This window comes from Gallinula chloropus (genome assembly GCF_964237585.1).
Source record: "Gallinula chloropus genome assembly, chromosome: 1".
Classification (NCBI taxonomy): domain Eukaryota; kingdom Metazoa; phylum Chordata; class Aves; order Gruiformes; family Rallidae; genus Gallinula; species Gallinula chloropus.
The window spans coordinates 40,780,081-40,797,418 of NC_140085.1; the positions used below are offsets into that span (position 1 = coordinate 40,780,081).

Below are 17,338 nucleotides of genomic sequence, written 5' to 3' on the forward strand. Positions count from 1 at the left end.
GTTCCTCACATCACCCAGATGCACAGAAGTACTCGCTGTTTCCAACTGATGTCAGGCTGGAGCTGGACAGGTGTGATGCCATGAGTATTCAGGGATGCTCGAGATCACCTATGAGTGACCGTATTCAGCATTAAGGAATTTCCACATGAAGAGCTGCTGCTAGGTGCAGAAGAGATAATGCTGTGAACCAGCAAGAGCAGAGATCGGGCAAAACAGGCTGAAGAGTGAAGGAGGGAAGAAGGTAAGGCACGAGGAAGCTAACATGCAAATAAGACAAGTGATCTGTAGCCTGAACTTAAAAAACCCAACAAGACCTCATGGAGATCTTCATCTGTGGAGAGGGAAACAAGATGAGGATTCCATGGTCTGCAGAGAGAGGTTTTGTCAGCAATGATGTGGATGTGAAGAGGCAAGCCAAGCAAGCCAAGCAGGAAAGCATTGCATCACATCAGGCAAGAGGGGATTTTTGGCACTTGATTTTGCAAAGGTTTAACAAGATTTGGTTCAAGAACCAAGCCTAGCTGTGATACAAGGAGCTGCAGCGTGCCACATGGATGCTACCTGCTTCCATGGCAGAGGATGTGCTGCTGCTCCATCCCAGGCTGCCTACAGAGCTGTTCTGACCTCCGCAATGGTTGCCAGCCCCAAGCAGCAATAGCTCCCACCCAGCACGCCACTCAGCGCTGCGATGGCTCCATCTCCTTCCTCTGAACTTCTTAGGTAACCGTCAGTGGATTTCGGTGTTCCTGCTGATACGGAGCTGGAGAAGATGCTGTGTTGACACGTGAACATTAACCTGTGGTCTCTATACGCTGTGGATTTCAGAGGAGAAGACTGGAGATACTTCCTCTCTTAAAAAGGTTTGTTTACAAAATACAGTAACAACGCTCAGCACATTAAAACCCGCTCTCAGTACCTTCTTTTCTTAGGAAAATAAAAAGACAAGACACCAGGCAGCGAGGAAATTTAGTATCTTCTCCGTCTCCTGCACCCACAAATGCATCTAAGTTTTAAAAAAAATTAAAAAAGAAAAAAGAAAGCAAAGTTACTGTTTGGCTTCGGTCCGAGGCAGGGATGTGGACAGCCAAGCTCTTGTCCTTTTTCTCAACCTAGACAGGGGAGGGGAAAAGCAGTGCTGGTTCCCCTCCGGGCATTTCGCCATCTGTCTCTTCCTCCCTGTTTCTCCCACAACCTCGTTTGCCTCCCGTGACGTACGGAACATGTGTGGATGCAGACGCCAGACTCTGACTTGCCGAGAGCTCCTGGCCTGACCAGGCGCCAGGCTCGCAGCTTGCGTGACCGCGTTACGCACCCTGAGCACATACCACCCAGTACCAGTACTGGCGGCTCTTCCGACCACCACCTGGCTTTTACAAAGGGTCATCAAACGCTTCGATGAATGTGTGTGTCCAGCCACTTCATGAAAACAGGGGAGTGCCACTGTGGGATATTTCCACAGGGTTTTTAAAAATAAATAAATAAATAATTTCAATGTGCTCTGTTAAATGTGTAATGTGATTGGGATGGGGCCCTCTGTCCCGCACTGGTGTCTACGTGTGCCGACAGTCAACATGGAATTCCCACCTCAATTCTAGGGATAAAAATAATTTGTTAGGCAACAAAGTAAAAGAAGAAAATGGGGGAGGGTTGGGGTTGCGTTTTCTTTCAGGTTAAGATTTATTTCGAACACTACCTGAAAATGCTGGAACAATGTTCTCAGTTGCCCCGATGACTCCGCAGCTTCTGTCTTTGCCCTGTGCTCACACTGACATCCCACTGCTTGCAGAGCCAGGTCTTGCTGGGGCCATGTCACCTATCTTGCAATTAAGGCAAGTGGTTGATCTTCTTGTCAGTAAAGATCTTAAAGGGACTTTCCTTTCAGGCCGCCTTTCCTCCCTCCCCTACAACTGCCTGCACATGTTCTACGTCACCCTCCTTTTTGGCAGATTCCCCTGTGGCCACAGACACATGGGTTTAGCAGACTTGCCCTTCTTGTTCTCTCCTTCAGTTTAAGCAAACATTGGGGATTCAGCTCCCTCAGAACCAGCTCCCCTGCTTCCTGAACCGATGAAATGGGCAAAGCTTCACCCCCATGTTCTCACTTTCACACCACCTTGGAAGTAACAAGGAAGAAATATTTTTAAAAGCGTTTTGAAAAGCGATGCTCTAGGCACAGGAATGCTTATCTGTTTTTTCCTTCTTAGAAATTGTAGCCTATATTGAAATATTACTATCTTCCTTCCAGCTGAAGAACATTCCTCTAATACCATAATACCTCAGTTTTAAGATGGGGAACAGAAACTTCAGTCCAGGTGTGTCTGTAGTCACATCCTTTTGGAATATCTTTGTTTTAATGAAAATATATCGATTGAATCGCAAATTAAGCATTAATTTTTCACTGCAGCCTTTTTTTAGTGTATTTTCCATTCTCTGAACCGTGACTAAGGGCCGTGTGCTTCAGCTGAAACCAGCCGTTTGCTGTCTGTGTTCAGAACTCGCTGTGTCCGAAACGTGCTGCCTGTGGGAATGGGATCCCACCGAGTCTCCTCCAGCACTTCCACTCATGGGGTGGCACGCAGCCTCTCAGCACGGCTGATCCCAGTTTAGACTGCCATCTCCAGTTCATCCCTGATACTGTTTACCATGCACCCAACGTCTGTGATAGGTGCACTACACGTGTATGTATTTATGCACATACTGAACAGCTGTGTATGTGTATGTGTGCAAGCAGAGGTGTATATATTGTTGTTGTATATTGAGTCTGGAACAGTTTGCCCAGGGAGGTGGTTGAGTCGCCTTCCCTGGATGTGTTTAAAAAAAGGGTAAATGAGGTACTTAGGGATATGGTTTAGCATAGGATGGGAACAGTTGGACTTGATGATCTTAAAGGTCTTTTCCAACCTTGTGATTCTGTGAATATGTGTCCAGATTAAAAGGGGTTAAAGCTCACCGCTGCTTGGCTGGGCTCAGTGGCTAACCCAGCAGCGGCAGCTGGAGGTCAAGGGGGGGTCTGGCGACTCTGAACCCTGCTGAGGAGGTTTCCCAGTGCTCCCAGATGTCTGGGGCTGATGTGGGGCTCGTTTGTGCCCTTTCAGAACATCCCCCACAAACATGCCTGACCACCTCTCAGCTGCCAAGAAACCTGAGGCAATCTTATTTCACAGCTGGGCTCCAAGAGGCTTGTACATTGCGGGCCTGGAAGAAGTTATTGATCTCTGAAATGTTCAGACAGAAGATATGTAAAGGTCTATTAAAAATTTAATAAAATAAAAAATAAACATTTTTTAAACCCCATTACTTTGGATCTTGACCCATAAAAGCATTGGGTAGGGAGACTTCTCAAACTAGGCTTTTGCTGCACAGCAATTCCATCTTTTCTTTATTTCCTTGCCAGTCCCCAAGTTCAGGAGCGTTTCTTTCTTCTGGAAAAAAGCGATAACTTCGCTGTACCTCGTGCTTAGTAACTGCCATCGCTTCTGCTTCCTGATTTCATTTAGCAAAGTCATCAACAGCCGTTGGAGAAACCAGGAGCCCCAAGCTCAGTTTGTGGCAAACAGAAAGAGTAGCGTTCGGGCTCAGCGGGTATTATTTTGAGGTAGGAATGGGGTTACCTGAGGGGTTGTGTGAGGAAACACATAAACGAGTGAGATAACAGAGTGGAAAACCGTAGCAGAAAGGTAAAAGACTGCTTTACCAAATTATTTTTGTCCAGTGACGACTTCAGCTGTGCTCTGCAACGTCTTGACTTAGCAAATGAGTGCCTGGAGCCAGATGACAGTAAAACCGAGTCTCTTCCTAGTACTGAAGTTTTCTTTCTCCATTTGTGGAGTACATGATTTAAGGCTTTCTATTAATACCTGGCACGTCTTTCTAGCAGAATTGAAAGGGGAGACAGAAAAAGGGTTAAAACAGAGCCAGAACCATGAACTTGCCTTGCAGGTCAGCTTTGGTACTGTAGTAGTGACACTAGAAATGAAACATAATTTGTCATGTGAATGCACCAGGCCAGTCCTGAGTCAACACATCCGACTGCTCTTCTCCTTGTGCGTGTGTCTGAGCTTGGGCACGTGCTTTTGCTTTAGTGTTGTGTTAGCATTGGGTTTATTATTATCATTGCTACTATTATTATTATTATTACCATAATCATTATTATAATTATAATTATAATTATTATAATATTATTATTACTCCTCCTCCTATTACTATTCCTACTGTTTGTGTGTAGCACCCAACAGGAAATCTGCTGCAGTGTATTCCTGGGAGCCTGAAGAGTCAGGACACCATTCATTTTTAAATACTTTTTGCTCTCCATAACAATACTGCAGATCCAAGATTGAGATGTGTAAATTTACTGCAACATACGAATAACTACTGTAATTCCAGGGGAAGAAGTAGCAGTGGTACTTAAAGGATGCAAGGCAGAAAATGGGTAACTGTGCTTTAAGTGTGCACAGCTCACAGTGCTTCGATCTTCTAGAGACAAGGGGGGGATGTAAAGAAAGTGGCATTGAAGGAACCAACACAGCCAACTCCACTCTTTCAATAAAAAACATCTTAACAGAATGAAAAGCTGTTTATATTTTTTTTTTCAAAAAGCCCCATAAGCCCTCTCTGTCTTTCATTTATAAAAGGAATTGATCATAGTGGGGTGGGTTGACCCTGGCTGGAGGCCAGGTGCCCCCCAAAGCCACTCCATCGCTCTGCTGCTCAGCTGGACCAAGGAGAGAACATATAACGAAGACCTTGTGGGTTGAGATAAGGACAGGGAGCGATTGCTCACCAGTTACTGTCCCAGGCAAAACAGACTTGACTCAGGAAAATTAATTTAATCCATAACAAATTAAATCAGAGAAGGGTAATGAGAAATAAATCTTAATCTTAAAAACACCTCACTCCGCCCCTCCCTTCTTCCTGAGCTCAGCTTCACCCCCAATTTCCCTCCCTCCTCCCCTCAAGCTGCACAGGAGGACAGGGAATGGGGGCTTGGTCACTTCATCACACACCATCTCTTCCGCTCCTTCCTCCCCACGGGCAGAACTCCTCACATTCTTCCCCTGTTCCACCATGGGCTCCCTCTCACAGCAGACAGTCCTCCACCAACTTCTCCAACGTGAGTCCTTCCCGCGGGCTTCAGTTCTTCATGAACTGCCCCAGCGTGGGTCCCTTCCACGGGGTGCAGACCTGCAGGACCAGACTGCTCCAGTGTGGTCCTCCACAGAGTCACAAGTCCTGCCAGCAAACCTGCTTCTGTGTGGACTTCCCACAGGGTCACAGCCTCCTTCAGGTACCTCCACCTGCTCCAGCATGGGGTCCTCCACAGGCTGCAGGTGGACATCTGCTCCACCATAGACCTCCATGGGCTGGACAGCCATAGTCTTCTCCACAGCTGCAGGAGAATCCCTGGTGCCTGGAGCACCTCCTCCCCCTCCTTCTTCACTGACCCTGGTGTCGAGTTGTTCCTCTCACCATTTCCTCACTCCTCTCTGGCTGCAATTCCTCCTGATGTTTTTTTTCCCGCCTTCCTCAACTATGTTGCCCCAGAGCTGCTACCATCACTGATGGGCTTGGCCTTGGCAGGTCTGTCTTGCAGCTTCTCACAGCAGCCATCCCTGTCTCCCTCTACTACCGAAATCTCACCATGCAAACCCAATACACATAGTTAATTTTATAACATAAGCAACAATAGCCTAAAAATTAAAATATGTATATGAAAATTGATAAAAGTGAAAAAAAATTGCTTTGGATTTTTTTTTTTTTTTTACTAATGCATAAGAAAAACATGGGATGAATATTTTGGTTTAGAAACACATGGTGCAACAAGGTTGACTTATTTCAGATGTCGCTGAGGCGTTGAGTTTTTCTTGCCTTTATAACTGAAAGGGGAAGCTGAAATATGTGAGATGTGGTTTTCTACGGTATGCAATTAAACTGTGCCTGACCCCTGTGTAGTGAAAGGCCCTGTGTATCTATCCTAACTTTAAAAGTTTTGTGACTTATTAGAAGGGAAAACCTTGTGTCATCTATTCCAACGTAGGCACTGCGGTCCTGGCACCTGCGGCTGCTTGCGGCACAACCAGCTTCGCGTTGCCTCACCCAGCCTCCAGCCCCACAGCATAACCTGGGAGACAAAAAATTCCTGTGTGAACCTCACTGCTTTTGGTGCTCTGTGAGAAGGTATCGATTTGTGTAACTACAGTTGTTTGGTTTCATTCGATGCAGTTAGATATCCCAAACCTTCCTGAGAAGCTACTATGCCCTGGGCAACCTTGGGTAGATCCAGGCCTGGAGGTTGGTGGCCCTGCCTGTGGCAGGGGGGTTGGAGCTCTATGATCCTTGGGGTGCCTTTCACCCCAGACCATTCTATGACTCTATGATTCTTCTAGGATGATTTTTTCATTGGTGGACCAGAAAATCCCAGGACATGGTGGTTATTACCAGCTGGAAAAAAAAAATTCTCCAGGGTTTTTTTGTTCTTTCAGTCCAGCTTAAGAAATACTACCTGTTTCTTAAAATGCTGGGAAGTATCATCCCACTTGATAGAGGTTATGGAAAGAGAGATCCAAGCGAATTGCAATATACAGCCTGTGTCCACTTAAATACCTGCAACCCATTTGACATCCAAAAAAAAGAGGAATCATAGAATCATAGAATGGTCTGGGTTGGAAGGGACCCCAAGGATCATAGAGTTCCAACCCCCCTGCCACAGGCAGGGACACCAACCTCCAGGCCTGGATCTACACAAGGCTGCCCAGGGCCCCATCCAACCTGCCCTTGAACACCTCCAGGGACGGGTCATCCACCACCTCTCTGGGCAGCCTGTTCCAGCACCTTACCACTCTCTCTCTAAAGACCTTCCTCCTAATATCTAATCTAAACCTTCCCTCCTTTAGCTTTAGTCTATTCCCCCTTGTCCTGCCATTATCTACCCTTTTAAAAAGTTGATTCTCCTCCTGTTTCTCTGCTCCCTGCAGGTACTGGAAGGCTGCAATGAGGTCCCCCTGCAGCCTTCTCTTGTCCCCGCTGAACAAGTCCAGCTCCCCCAGCCTCTCCTCATAGGGGAGGTGCTCCAGCCCTCTAATCATCTTCATGGCCCTCCTCTGAACCCTCTCCAACAGTTCTACATCTTTCTTGTACTGGGGCCCCCAGATCTGGACACAGGACTCCAGATGGGGCCTCATGAGGATCAGTTGTGTTAACTGGTCTCTGAATTTCTCTGTCACATCCTGGTGCCCAGCCTGGTTTTAGGGAGAAATGCCCCATCCAGGGAGCCAGGGAAGGAGAAACCCGCCCCCCGCCCCCCCTCCATTTCACAGAAGCAGTTTTGTGACTTGACGATGATGCGTTATCGACACTGATTTAACAAGACGCACTTATTCCTCGGGCCATGTAGTACCCGTAGCATCTTTGGGGAGGGGGGAGGTTTACGGCTCGGAGCTGCTGGCCGCTCTGCACCCCCCGCCCCCCCTCCCCCCCCCGTATTATCCTAGCGAGGCAAGACAAGTAAACTGCAAAAACACCCGCCCAACGTGCGCCCTCTTCTCTGCTTACAATCCTGCTGCGCCGTGGAAGCCCCGCCTGGGATTCTTGTTTTAAAAAGACGTGGAAAAGCCTGAGGTTTCCACGGCCCAATTTTTAATTTTCGGGGTTTTTTTCTTTTCTCTCCCCAACCCCCGCTCCCCCCCCCCCCCTTTCCCCGCAACATCTCTCTTGTTTTTTCTCTCTCCCTCCCCCCCGCCCCCCGCCCGCCTTCCCCGCAGCCACTCGCTGTTTCCCCGCATTTCATCACGCAGCCGCCGCCGCCGGGAGCGGCGCGGGGCCGGGGTGCTGAGCTGCGGGGTGCGGGCAGGGCTGGGGGAAGGCCGGTCCGAGGCCGCTCCAGGAGCCCTTCGCCCCCCACACCCGTTGTTTGGGAACCTCCGTTCGAGGTAGCTGCCCTCCGCTCTCCCTCCCCCGCCCCTCGGAGGCAGGCTGCGAGACGACGGGCGGGGGTAGGGGGGTAACCACAGAGTTGCAGCGGAGGTGGCTGTGCTAAAAGCCCACCCGCTCCGCCGGAGCACCGAGGGGAGCTCGGAGGAGTCCATTTTAGCGGGCCAGCCCTCGCCGTAGGCCGGCTCGGCGCGCCGCGGTCACGGCAAGGCCGGGGGTGTATGGGGGAGACCCGGCAGCGCCCCGGGGACGCGCCCCCGCGGCGGGAGGGGGAGAGCCCGCTCGGGGAGGCGTGAATCATCCCAGGAATACACGCTGAGAGGCTGTGGCAGCAGAGAGCAGGGTTTGGGTTGCGTTCGGGGCTGGGTTTTGGTTGGCTTTTTTTTTTTTTTTCCCTTTTTTTTTTTTCCCTTCTCCTCCAAAAACATGGCTGAAGCTGGGACGAGCTTTTTGGAACAGCTCAAGTCTTGCATCGTCTGGTCCTGGACTTATCTCTGGACGCTGTGGTTCTTCATCATGCTCTTCCTGGTCTACATCTTAAGGGTACCCCTGAAGATCAATGACAATTTAACTACAGGTAGGGTGCGATCACCCCCGCGGGGCTCTTCCCCCCCTTTCCCTGCGGGCAGCCACTCGCCCCCTTCCTTCCCCCGAGGGGGGCTGCCCGCGGAGCCGGGTAGGGGGGAAGCGTCGCTGCCCCATCGGATGCCGGCCATCGGCGTAAAACCCGCGGTGGGTCACATTAAAGCCGGTGTATGTCTGTGGGGGTGTATCCCCCGAAACGCTCTGGTCTAGAGGGTCCCCGGGGTGGTGGTGGTGAGCCGGGAGCCCCCGGGCGTGTGCGCCTTCCCAGCAGCTTGGGTGCTACCGGGTGGGTTTTTGTGAGGGGTGGGGGCAATGTTAAGCTTGCGACCGGTTGTTGACTTGGTGCAGTTAAGCCAGGGGAAGGGGTTGAAGGTACACGGCGAGCTCAGCTGAGAGCTTCCTCCTGGAAGCCTTAAAGTAGCTCTTGTGCCGCAGCAGGAGCAAGCTGCAAACTCCCAGCGCAGCCCGGGGAGTGTCTGTGGTGTCCAGAGAGGGGATCTGCTGGTGCTTCATCCCTCTCTCCTCCTCCTCGCTTTGCCTGCCAGAGCGAGAAACCCGAGGGATGCTCAAAAAAACTCTGCTCCGTCCTTGTGCCAGCGAACATACTCGCTGCGTAGGGGCTGTGGTGGCACCGGAGGGGCTTCTCTGCCTCCTTTACGCTGTGAGTAGAGGTGAAGAAGGGAAAAATGCCTTGAGGAGCGTAGGGCAGACGGCGGCCGTGCCCCAGCTGAAGCTTGCTGTTTCCTGGAGTTGCGGTTCACGCCGCACAACTTTCATTAACGGAGTCAACGTGCGTGACAGGCAGGTTCCTTGAGGAAAAAGGACATTGACACGTTTGATTTTTCAAGTAGGAGCTGTGGCTGTTGGTTTACTGCGTAAATGAGAAATAGCAACACTGCTATTCTCCTTGCCCCCCCCCCCTCCCCCCTTACCCCTCAAGGTCACGCTTTTTTTCTCTGCTTTTGAGAATAACTGAGAATTTCAGTGTCTTGAGCAAAAACGTGCAGCTTGGTTCACCCTAAGTAAGGAACAGCCAAGAGTAATTCCTATCTCGTAGGCACCCGGTCTCGATTCGCTCCCCTCACAGGCTTATCTTTGGTGTAGCGTGCCTAAGTACAGAACCAAACCCATCTTCAGTTGCAGGGCAGTTCTGTCTTGCTGGGGGCTTCCTTAGGAGCAGGTGGCGTGTGCCTGTTTGAGGGATTCCAAAGGAAAATCGTGTTTGTGGAAAACTCCCGTTTTCTTTGAAGGACAGAAAAGGACTGGTTATCGTGGGAAAGATGCTCAGTCTGAGGCAGTAGCAACGGTGATAGTAGAATGATGATAACATCTTTTCCTCTACAATTTATATTACACACTTCAACATTTCTAAACAGGATTAAAACTTTCCTTACGTTTCTGATAAAAATTATCTACCAGCTCGTTCTTCTGAATGATTATAAATAATAAGGATAGAAATTTGCTGGAAGATTGTCATTGTTGCAAGGGGGTTTGCTTTGACTGTTAGGACTCCCTATGCCTGTATCAGCAGCACCGTAAATAGTGTTTGACAGTCTGAATTGGGCGGTTACGTCTTTATCTTGAAATTGCTTATTTGTCCTTATCTACTGGGATCATGAAATTTCACACCCCTCCTCCCCTCACCACCACCACGCACACACTGGAGAAGTCTGTCTTGTTTTGGGGGCAGATGAGATGTAACCCATGCAGCGTCCCTGCTGCTGGGGAGCTGTTACCTGAGCCCCATCTTTCAGGACAGTTCTCATTTGATAAGCCTTTGGCAAATCCAGCATCAAAGTAGAATTAATAATAATAATAAAATCCAGCATACTGCAGTTAAGTGTAAAAAACCAATTAAACCTGACTTTAAAATACAGTTTGGGTCAAATTTTCTCCACGTCTTTGAACAAGTAGCTTGTTTCTTTTTGACATTGCTGCACACTGATTAGAGCAGGGTGTTACTGTTGTTGCTCAGTTCTTAATAATTTATGCAATGTGTCCCAGGTAAACATTGCAGGCCGTGGCTGTCAGGCAGAAATGTCAGAACACTTTATATTGTCATTTTATCTATTGGGGGAAAAAAAAATCATCACAGGCATCCATCTGAAACCTAATCAAACCACTTGGTTTGGTTTTTTTTTCCCCCGAGTTTGAACAAACTAACCCTTAATGCACTTTCTCATTTGCAATGTTACTCTGGACATCTTCAGCTGAGTCATCTTGGCTTTCACTGACGTGTCCCAAAATGCAAGTAAAATGACACTACGATCTCTGTAAATGGGAGAGACTCTCATAAGTGTGTGTTGTAAGCACCCAGGGGGTTAAAAAGACCGAAGACATTACCAGTTAAGTCCCAAAGTGGGTGATGAAAATGAGTTACCAGGGGAGAACAATAGGCACAATATGGCCTTTATGCATCATCTGTTCCTAACTGGGGGTTTATTAAAAAATCAGCACTGGCAATAACACGAGGGTTTGTTTTGTTGTTTTGTTTTCCAAGGCTTTTGTGAATGGAGTAATCCCAATCTGATTTATTGTGGGTTATTTTTCTCCCCTCTAATGGATCACAATAGGATATGGTCGCTGGTTTAAGAGGGTTGCTGAAAAAGTGCCCCAGCAACCAGCCCTAGGTGCGATACTAACCACATACTTCAGCCTCAGGGTTGTGCAGGTAAAAGTACAAGTGCTGCTGTTAAAACTTCTGCGTGTGACGTAAAGAACTAATAAGGCGATTAAAACCGGTGGCTGGGCGTTTTCCCAGGACAAGCTGGATCTGCTGGGGAGTGGAGGTCAGACAAACTGGTTTTTAGCAGTACCACCACGCGTAGGAACTGCAGAGAGAAACGCAGTTCCATGGGTACGATTTGCACCTCGCGAAACAGTGATTTTGAAAAGGTTTGAGATACTGAGACCAGGCGCCTTATCCCCAGCCCACGGTGGGCTGCTGTGACATGAGGAGCTCGCACGTCATGCAAGGGGAGGCACCTGCCAGAGGGACTGGTACTTCGCACTGCTGTCTGAGTTTGTTCTTCCATGCCTGTTGTCAGTATTTTTAAAAGGACGCTGCAAAGCTGGAGAAGATAGTGAGGGGGGGGGGGAAATTTAAGGTCTGAGGTAGAAGCATTGGAGTAAGAGATTTTGCTTGGGAGGCGACTAGGTTACAGTAACAGAGGTATTGTCACAGGGGAGAAATAGATGGCATTTTCATCGTTAAGAGAATAATAAGAATTAATGGCTGGAAGCAGAGGGCAAACTCAATTTAGTCATATTCAGGCATTAATTTTTAAGGAACTGTGGATCGGCTCATCCTTTGTGTTTCCCACATCTGAAAGTCTCAAAACCAGGGGGCAAAACCTTAAATTGTTTTTCAGCGAGGACTTGGGCAGTGGGTTCTGCAACAGCCACGCTCAGAGTGATGAGCTATGGTTTCACCACATAGTCCAGTGGTCACTTCTAGTGGTACGTTCTGTGAAGTGCCGAGCCTTTATTTCCCCTCCTTTGGTGCTGTAGAGATGTGCACACCCTGAGCATGTGGTGGCTCTGGTAGTGCACATCAGTCACCCTCTGAGCTTCAGCGGGCTTCCCAGCTTGAATATCCTCGCAGTTTGGGGCAAGGGTAATTTCAGTACCCTCGGTGGAGTATGTTAATGCGACGTAATCAAAGGGAAGTCTTGCCTGTTGTATAGAAATATGGCTGTTAAATATGATTGTGGTGTTCAATGGGGGTTTTTTTACATTTTTTTGAAGACTGATGTGCAGATCAAATCATAAAGTCCTTTATGAATAGGAGTGTTTGAGCCATTACAACTGTACTGTACCGTTAGCCAGGAAGCGAGACAGGAGACTTAATATGCCAGGCTGGAATACCCAACACGGAATAAGTAGTTGAGGAAGCGGATGTTGTAATCTTATTCCAAAATAATTAAACCAAACGTGATTATTTTATATAACATTCTGTATCCCTCTCCCATGTTGGTGCTTGCACAACTTCTGAATGCCACATTAGTCTGAACGAAGACACGCCTCTTCTAAAAATGTGCAACCCTGCTTGTTTTTCCTGACATAACAGTTTGGCTTTATAGTCATACCCTAAGAAGGAGAAAATCCCAGAAGTTAAACAGCTTCTGATGACTTTATTTCTCCTTTCAAAGTGCAACAGAAAGACAGATCTAATAACCAGAGCATTAAGTGCGACTGGCTTGTGATGTGGCAGATGGGGGGGAAACCTGTGGGTTGCTGAGGGTAGAGAAATCAGAAAGCCTGATTTCCTAGGAGTGTGAGTAGTGAAGATGTGGGTATGGGCTCTAGGTTGAATCTAGTTCCTTCAGTCTCCGTAGAGAATTAGTAGCTTTCCACAGGACATCTCACTGGAGCAAGGCCCCACACTGTTACCAGTCCAACATCTGGAGAAGGGAGGGTTAGAAGCTTACGGTGTGAAGGACAGTAAGTAATGTTGTCCTGACAGGTCTCTGAGGTCAGTGAGCCCTGGAGAACCACAGCTGGAGGAGGAAGAGCACATCAGCTTGGTGAGGAGCTGGTGATTGTGACGGAGTTGTGTTCTGAGGAACACTGTGTCTTTCTGCATTACGATTTTTTTCTTTTTTAATTATGAAATTCCTACTGCGATAATTACCTAGGATTTTAATTAATGTGGGATTTGTGACCATGTAAGAGGCTTCTCTTAAAGCCCAGAGCCTGAAACACTGCACACGGTGCCAGCCATCTGGAGAGGGGAAGGAAGAGGCTGGTGTGCAGCAACGCTTGCGGCGCTGGCCAACACCAGATTACTCACTCACGGTCAGGGTTTGTGCATGAATGGGCAGGAGGACAGAGCAGACGTGTTCAAAGTGTCTCCTCTGTTCCCTGTCAAATTAGAATAACGAGAGTCTTTCTGAAGACATGAAACGAAGACGTTTTTAGGCAGCAAGGCACCACGGTGATCTGGTCCTCCTCAGATGTGTTCACTGATGTGTGCATAGCACAGGCTTCAGTAAGTAAAGTGCTTGGACCATTCCTGTCTCACTGAACCCTGATTTTACAGAAACTGTGCTGCATTTAACCGTGCAAGAAAGCTGGGTGTGATTCTGTAAGCAGCACTACTGCAGGAGATGAAGAGATGGAGCATGCCTCTCAGGCTTAGGCTGTGCTGTCTCAGGGTGGTGGTTGCTGTCGGCGAAGATCACCTCATTTGCCTGATTCTGCCTTTCTGGGCTTCCTGACCTTGCAGACAGCCGCTCAGCACCAGCGCAGTGCACTCCCCTAGGCTCCCATGGGAGAAATAAGTAACTTCTCCTCCCCCTGATCTCAAAGCCAAGTAGCAGCAGAAAAAAATCCTCTGGTTATTAAAATGTAACGAAGGGTCACTTTCGTCACTTTCACTTTAATGGAGGTGCCTGGCCCTCTGGAGCTCTGTGTGTGTGCAGACCTAGGGGTGATGCAGCGCTCTTAGGGCAGAAGGGTTTTTTATGGGGTCTGGTTGCCTGGAGGTTTCTCCTCCTTGGACCAAGGAGCGTGGCTGCAGGTGCTGGGGCTGCCAGTGCCTATGTGGTGTGCTCGGTCACCGTAGCCAGCCTGCGCGTCACGGTGCGTTTGCTGCGATAGCATCTTGACAGCATGGTCAGAAGGTATTGTTCCCTTTAATAAATTTAAGCCTGGGACGGCAATCATGAGGCTTGGAAAACATTAACCTGGTAAAGGCCAGGGAATTTCAGTGGATTAAAAAGAAGTGAACAGCTTCTCTCTTTTGAGAAGGGCTGAAGGACAGTTATTTTTACTTTGGCCAACTTGCTGGCAGTTGCTTGGCCTTCTTTCAGAGTCACCTGCCATCGTCGTCTGGGGCTTTCTCTGTAAGCACCAACTGCAGGAGCGAGCGTGGTGATGTGACCACAGAAAACCTGGAGCAAAATTCCTACGCCACCAAAGGGAGATGGAGAAACTCACAGCTCCCTGCAAGTGTAGTGTTGAGGGTTTGGGGTTTTTTTTTCTCTGTATGAGCTAGACTGTTGAAAATAAAATGTTCAGTACATGGCCGCTTCTGGCAAGGTCAGCATTAATTCTGCACGTGGGTTTCACAGACCTGGACAGGCTGGAGAGCTGGGCAGTAAGAAACCAGATGAGGTTTAATAAAAGCCAAGTGCAGAGTCTTGCACCTGGGGAGGGATAACCGCTTGAATCAGTACAGGCTGTGGGATGAGCTGTTGGAGAGGAGCTCTGCTGAGAAGGACCTGGGGGTCCTGGTTGATGACAGGTTGGCCATGAGCCAGCAGTGTGCCCTGGTGGCCAAGAGAGCCAATGAGATCCTGGGGTGCATCAAGAGGAGTGTGGCCAAGAGGTCAAAGGAGGTGATTCCCCCCCCCTCTACTCTCCTCTGGTCAGGCTCCATCTGGAGTATTGTGTCCAGTTCGGGGCTCCCTGGTATAAAAAAGACAGGGATGTCCTGGACAGAGTCCAGAGGAGGGCTATGAAGATGATTAAGGGAGTGGAACATCTCCCCTACGAGGAAAGCTGAATGAACTGGGGCTGTTCAGTGTTAAGAAAAGAAGGCTAAGAGGGGATCTGATTAATGTTTATAAATATCTGAAGTGTGGGACATGGGGGGAATAGCCAGCCTCTTTTCAGTTATCTGTGGAGACAGGACAAGGGGAAATGGCTTCAAGTTGGAACATAAGAAGTTCTGCACCAATATGTGGAAGAACTTTTTCACAGTGAGGGTGACAGAGCCCTGGGACAGGCTGCCCAGGGGAGTTGTGGAGTCTCCTTCTCTGGAGATGCTCAAGACCCGTCTGGACGCCTATCTGTGTGACCTGTGCTAGGGAACCTGCTTTGGCAGGGAGGTTGGACTCGATGGTCTCTGGAGGTCCCTTCCAACCCCTACAATTCTGTGATTCTGTAATATACTATATATATAAACTCATCTACAGATTGTTTGCCCACTGACCCCTAATCACTCATCTTTTAATTTGCACTTCTCAGAATGGAAATTAGGCCTTTTGTAAGTACTGTTCTTAAAATTTTTTATTTTTTTTCCCCTGCAGTCCTAATGGAATGAAAGTAAACAGCGTTTTGTTTACTGTTAACCTCTGTCTTGGGTTGCATCAGTTACGGCTCTGCGAGGCGTTCAGCGTGGCTGCTGAGGCTCCAGATGGGGGTTTGGGTGGCAGAGGTTTCTTTGGTCTGCCCCTCAGGGGTTTGCAGAGGACCAGTTACCTGGATATAGGCTGATAGTCAAGAGGTTAAAGCAGATTGTAACTGTTTTAAGCACGTGTATTTTCATCACCGTACTCTTGGAAACTCTCCCGTTTGTTTTTATGAATTAAGACCACGATGTGCACAGCAGCAGTGTGTTATTTTTGACAAAAATCATTACAGATGAAACTTGGAGTTCTCAGGGAGGGAAACACAACTTGATAGATCGATTCCCAAAGGATGCAGCATAATATCATACTTGATTTCTAAGAATTTTGGCATTTTGTCCCAAGTTTGATTTCTTTTTTTTTTTTTGATTGAGCTTAATTTTTCAGTTGGCAGCAAATGCAGGAACCCGAGTGACGTTTGTGGGAAATGCCAGGTTTTCAGAAAACACTTCTTTAAGAAATCAACTTGTGTACTACAAAAGCTCTAGAAGATTTACAGCCAGTATTTCAGGGGAAATGTGTAAGCCAGAGCTTTCAAAATAATACTTGATAAAAATCTTGGGTGAGCTTACCGTAACGATGGCTGATAACGCAGCCAGCATTTAACTGAGGTCTAATGTCCTCTGTGTGCTGATGCTCCTAAATCTGCATTTTGGGGATTTTCCCAAAGCATCCGCTGAGTGCCTGGATAAAATTAGCCCCAAAGAACATAAGCCCCATTGTTCACAGAGGTCATAGGTCCTAATTGTCTGAGCGGCTGCGAAAATACTTTGATTTGAAATTAAAGGAAAAATACTTAAAATATTTTTTTTCTTTAGTTATTTTGTAAACTGAGCAAATGCAAAAATCTAGACCATAACTTTGTGCCTGTGAAAGATGCAAGAAACGTGTAGTGGTGTTCAGTCCTAAAGGATTTGAAGGAGAAACATGCAATTTTGTGCAAAGGTCCGCATTAAGTGAAAGGCAGATGGACGTGATTCCTGCCTTGGGAGCAACACCTAGCAGGAATTAGGGAGGTGATGTTGGATAAACCAGGGATTTTGGGGGAGGAATAGTGTGCCTGTGTTTTAAAATGGATTCTGAGAACTGCAGCATCTCTGAGAGGAGCTATGGAGAGTCCAGGAAAAAACCCGCAGCTAGCTTAAGGAAGCTCAAACTGTTTATTCCCAGAGAAGCTACAGAAGCAACTTGACGGTAGCTAAGGAGGAATAAGAGCTTTAATCTAGCTGACAAGCACATAGTGAGCTTCCTAAATGTTTGGAGTGGAAAAGCATGTGCTCCTCATCGCACAATTGGAGCCAAATCATCCGGGGTTTGAAGCAGCAGCTTGGCTGGGAGACATGCTGCGTGCGATGCCCATGCTTTAACAGAAACAAAGCGTTGAGAGGTGGCTGTTTATGCTGTAAACTGAATGGGGGGAAGAAAATAGCAGGTACTGATGTAGGCTTTAATAATAGGGGAGACAGGTTTTACGCAAATGGGTGGCTGCAAGCTGAATTCATATGCAAAATATGTTTTTAAAGGAGATTTTTGAGGATGTGTGTGTGTGTGTTTGGGCCTACTCGCTGTGGCAAACAATGCTATGGCTTTGTGGCTTTGGGGATCATAGTATTAAGACCATGAGTGTCATGAGGATTGCCAACCTCAACAGAGGGAGAATAGGAGCAAAACGCGGAGAAGGACCTGGGAGTGTT

General features: G+C 47.9%; 1 protein-coding gene across 1 annotated transcript in view; it reads left to right on the plus strand.

The window, feature by feature from the left end:
- Positions 1–8,316: 8,316 nt before the first annotated feature.
- ST7 (suppression of tumorigenicity 7) overlaps positions 8,317–17,338 on the plus strand; it is a 151,402-nt gene continuing 142,380 nt past the window's right edge. Inside the window, exon 1 of the mRNA XM_084262696.1 lies at positions 8,317–8,503. Coding sequence (XP_084118822.1) covers positions 8,353–8,503 — 151 coding nt within the window. The 5' untranslated portion in view covers positions 8,317–8,352. The remainder of the gene's footprint in view (positions 8,504–17,338) is intronic.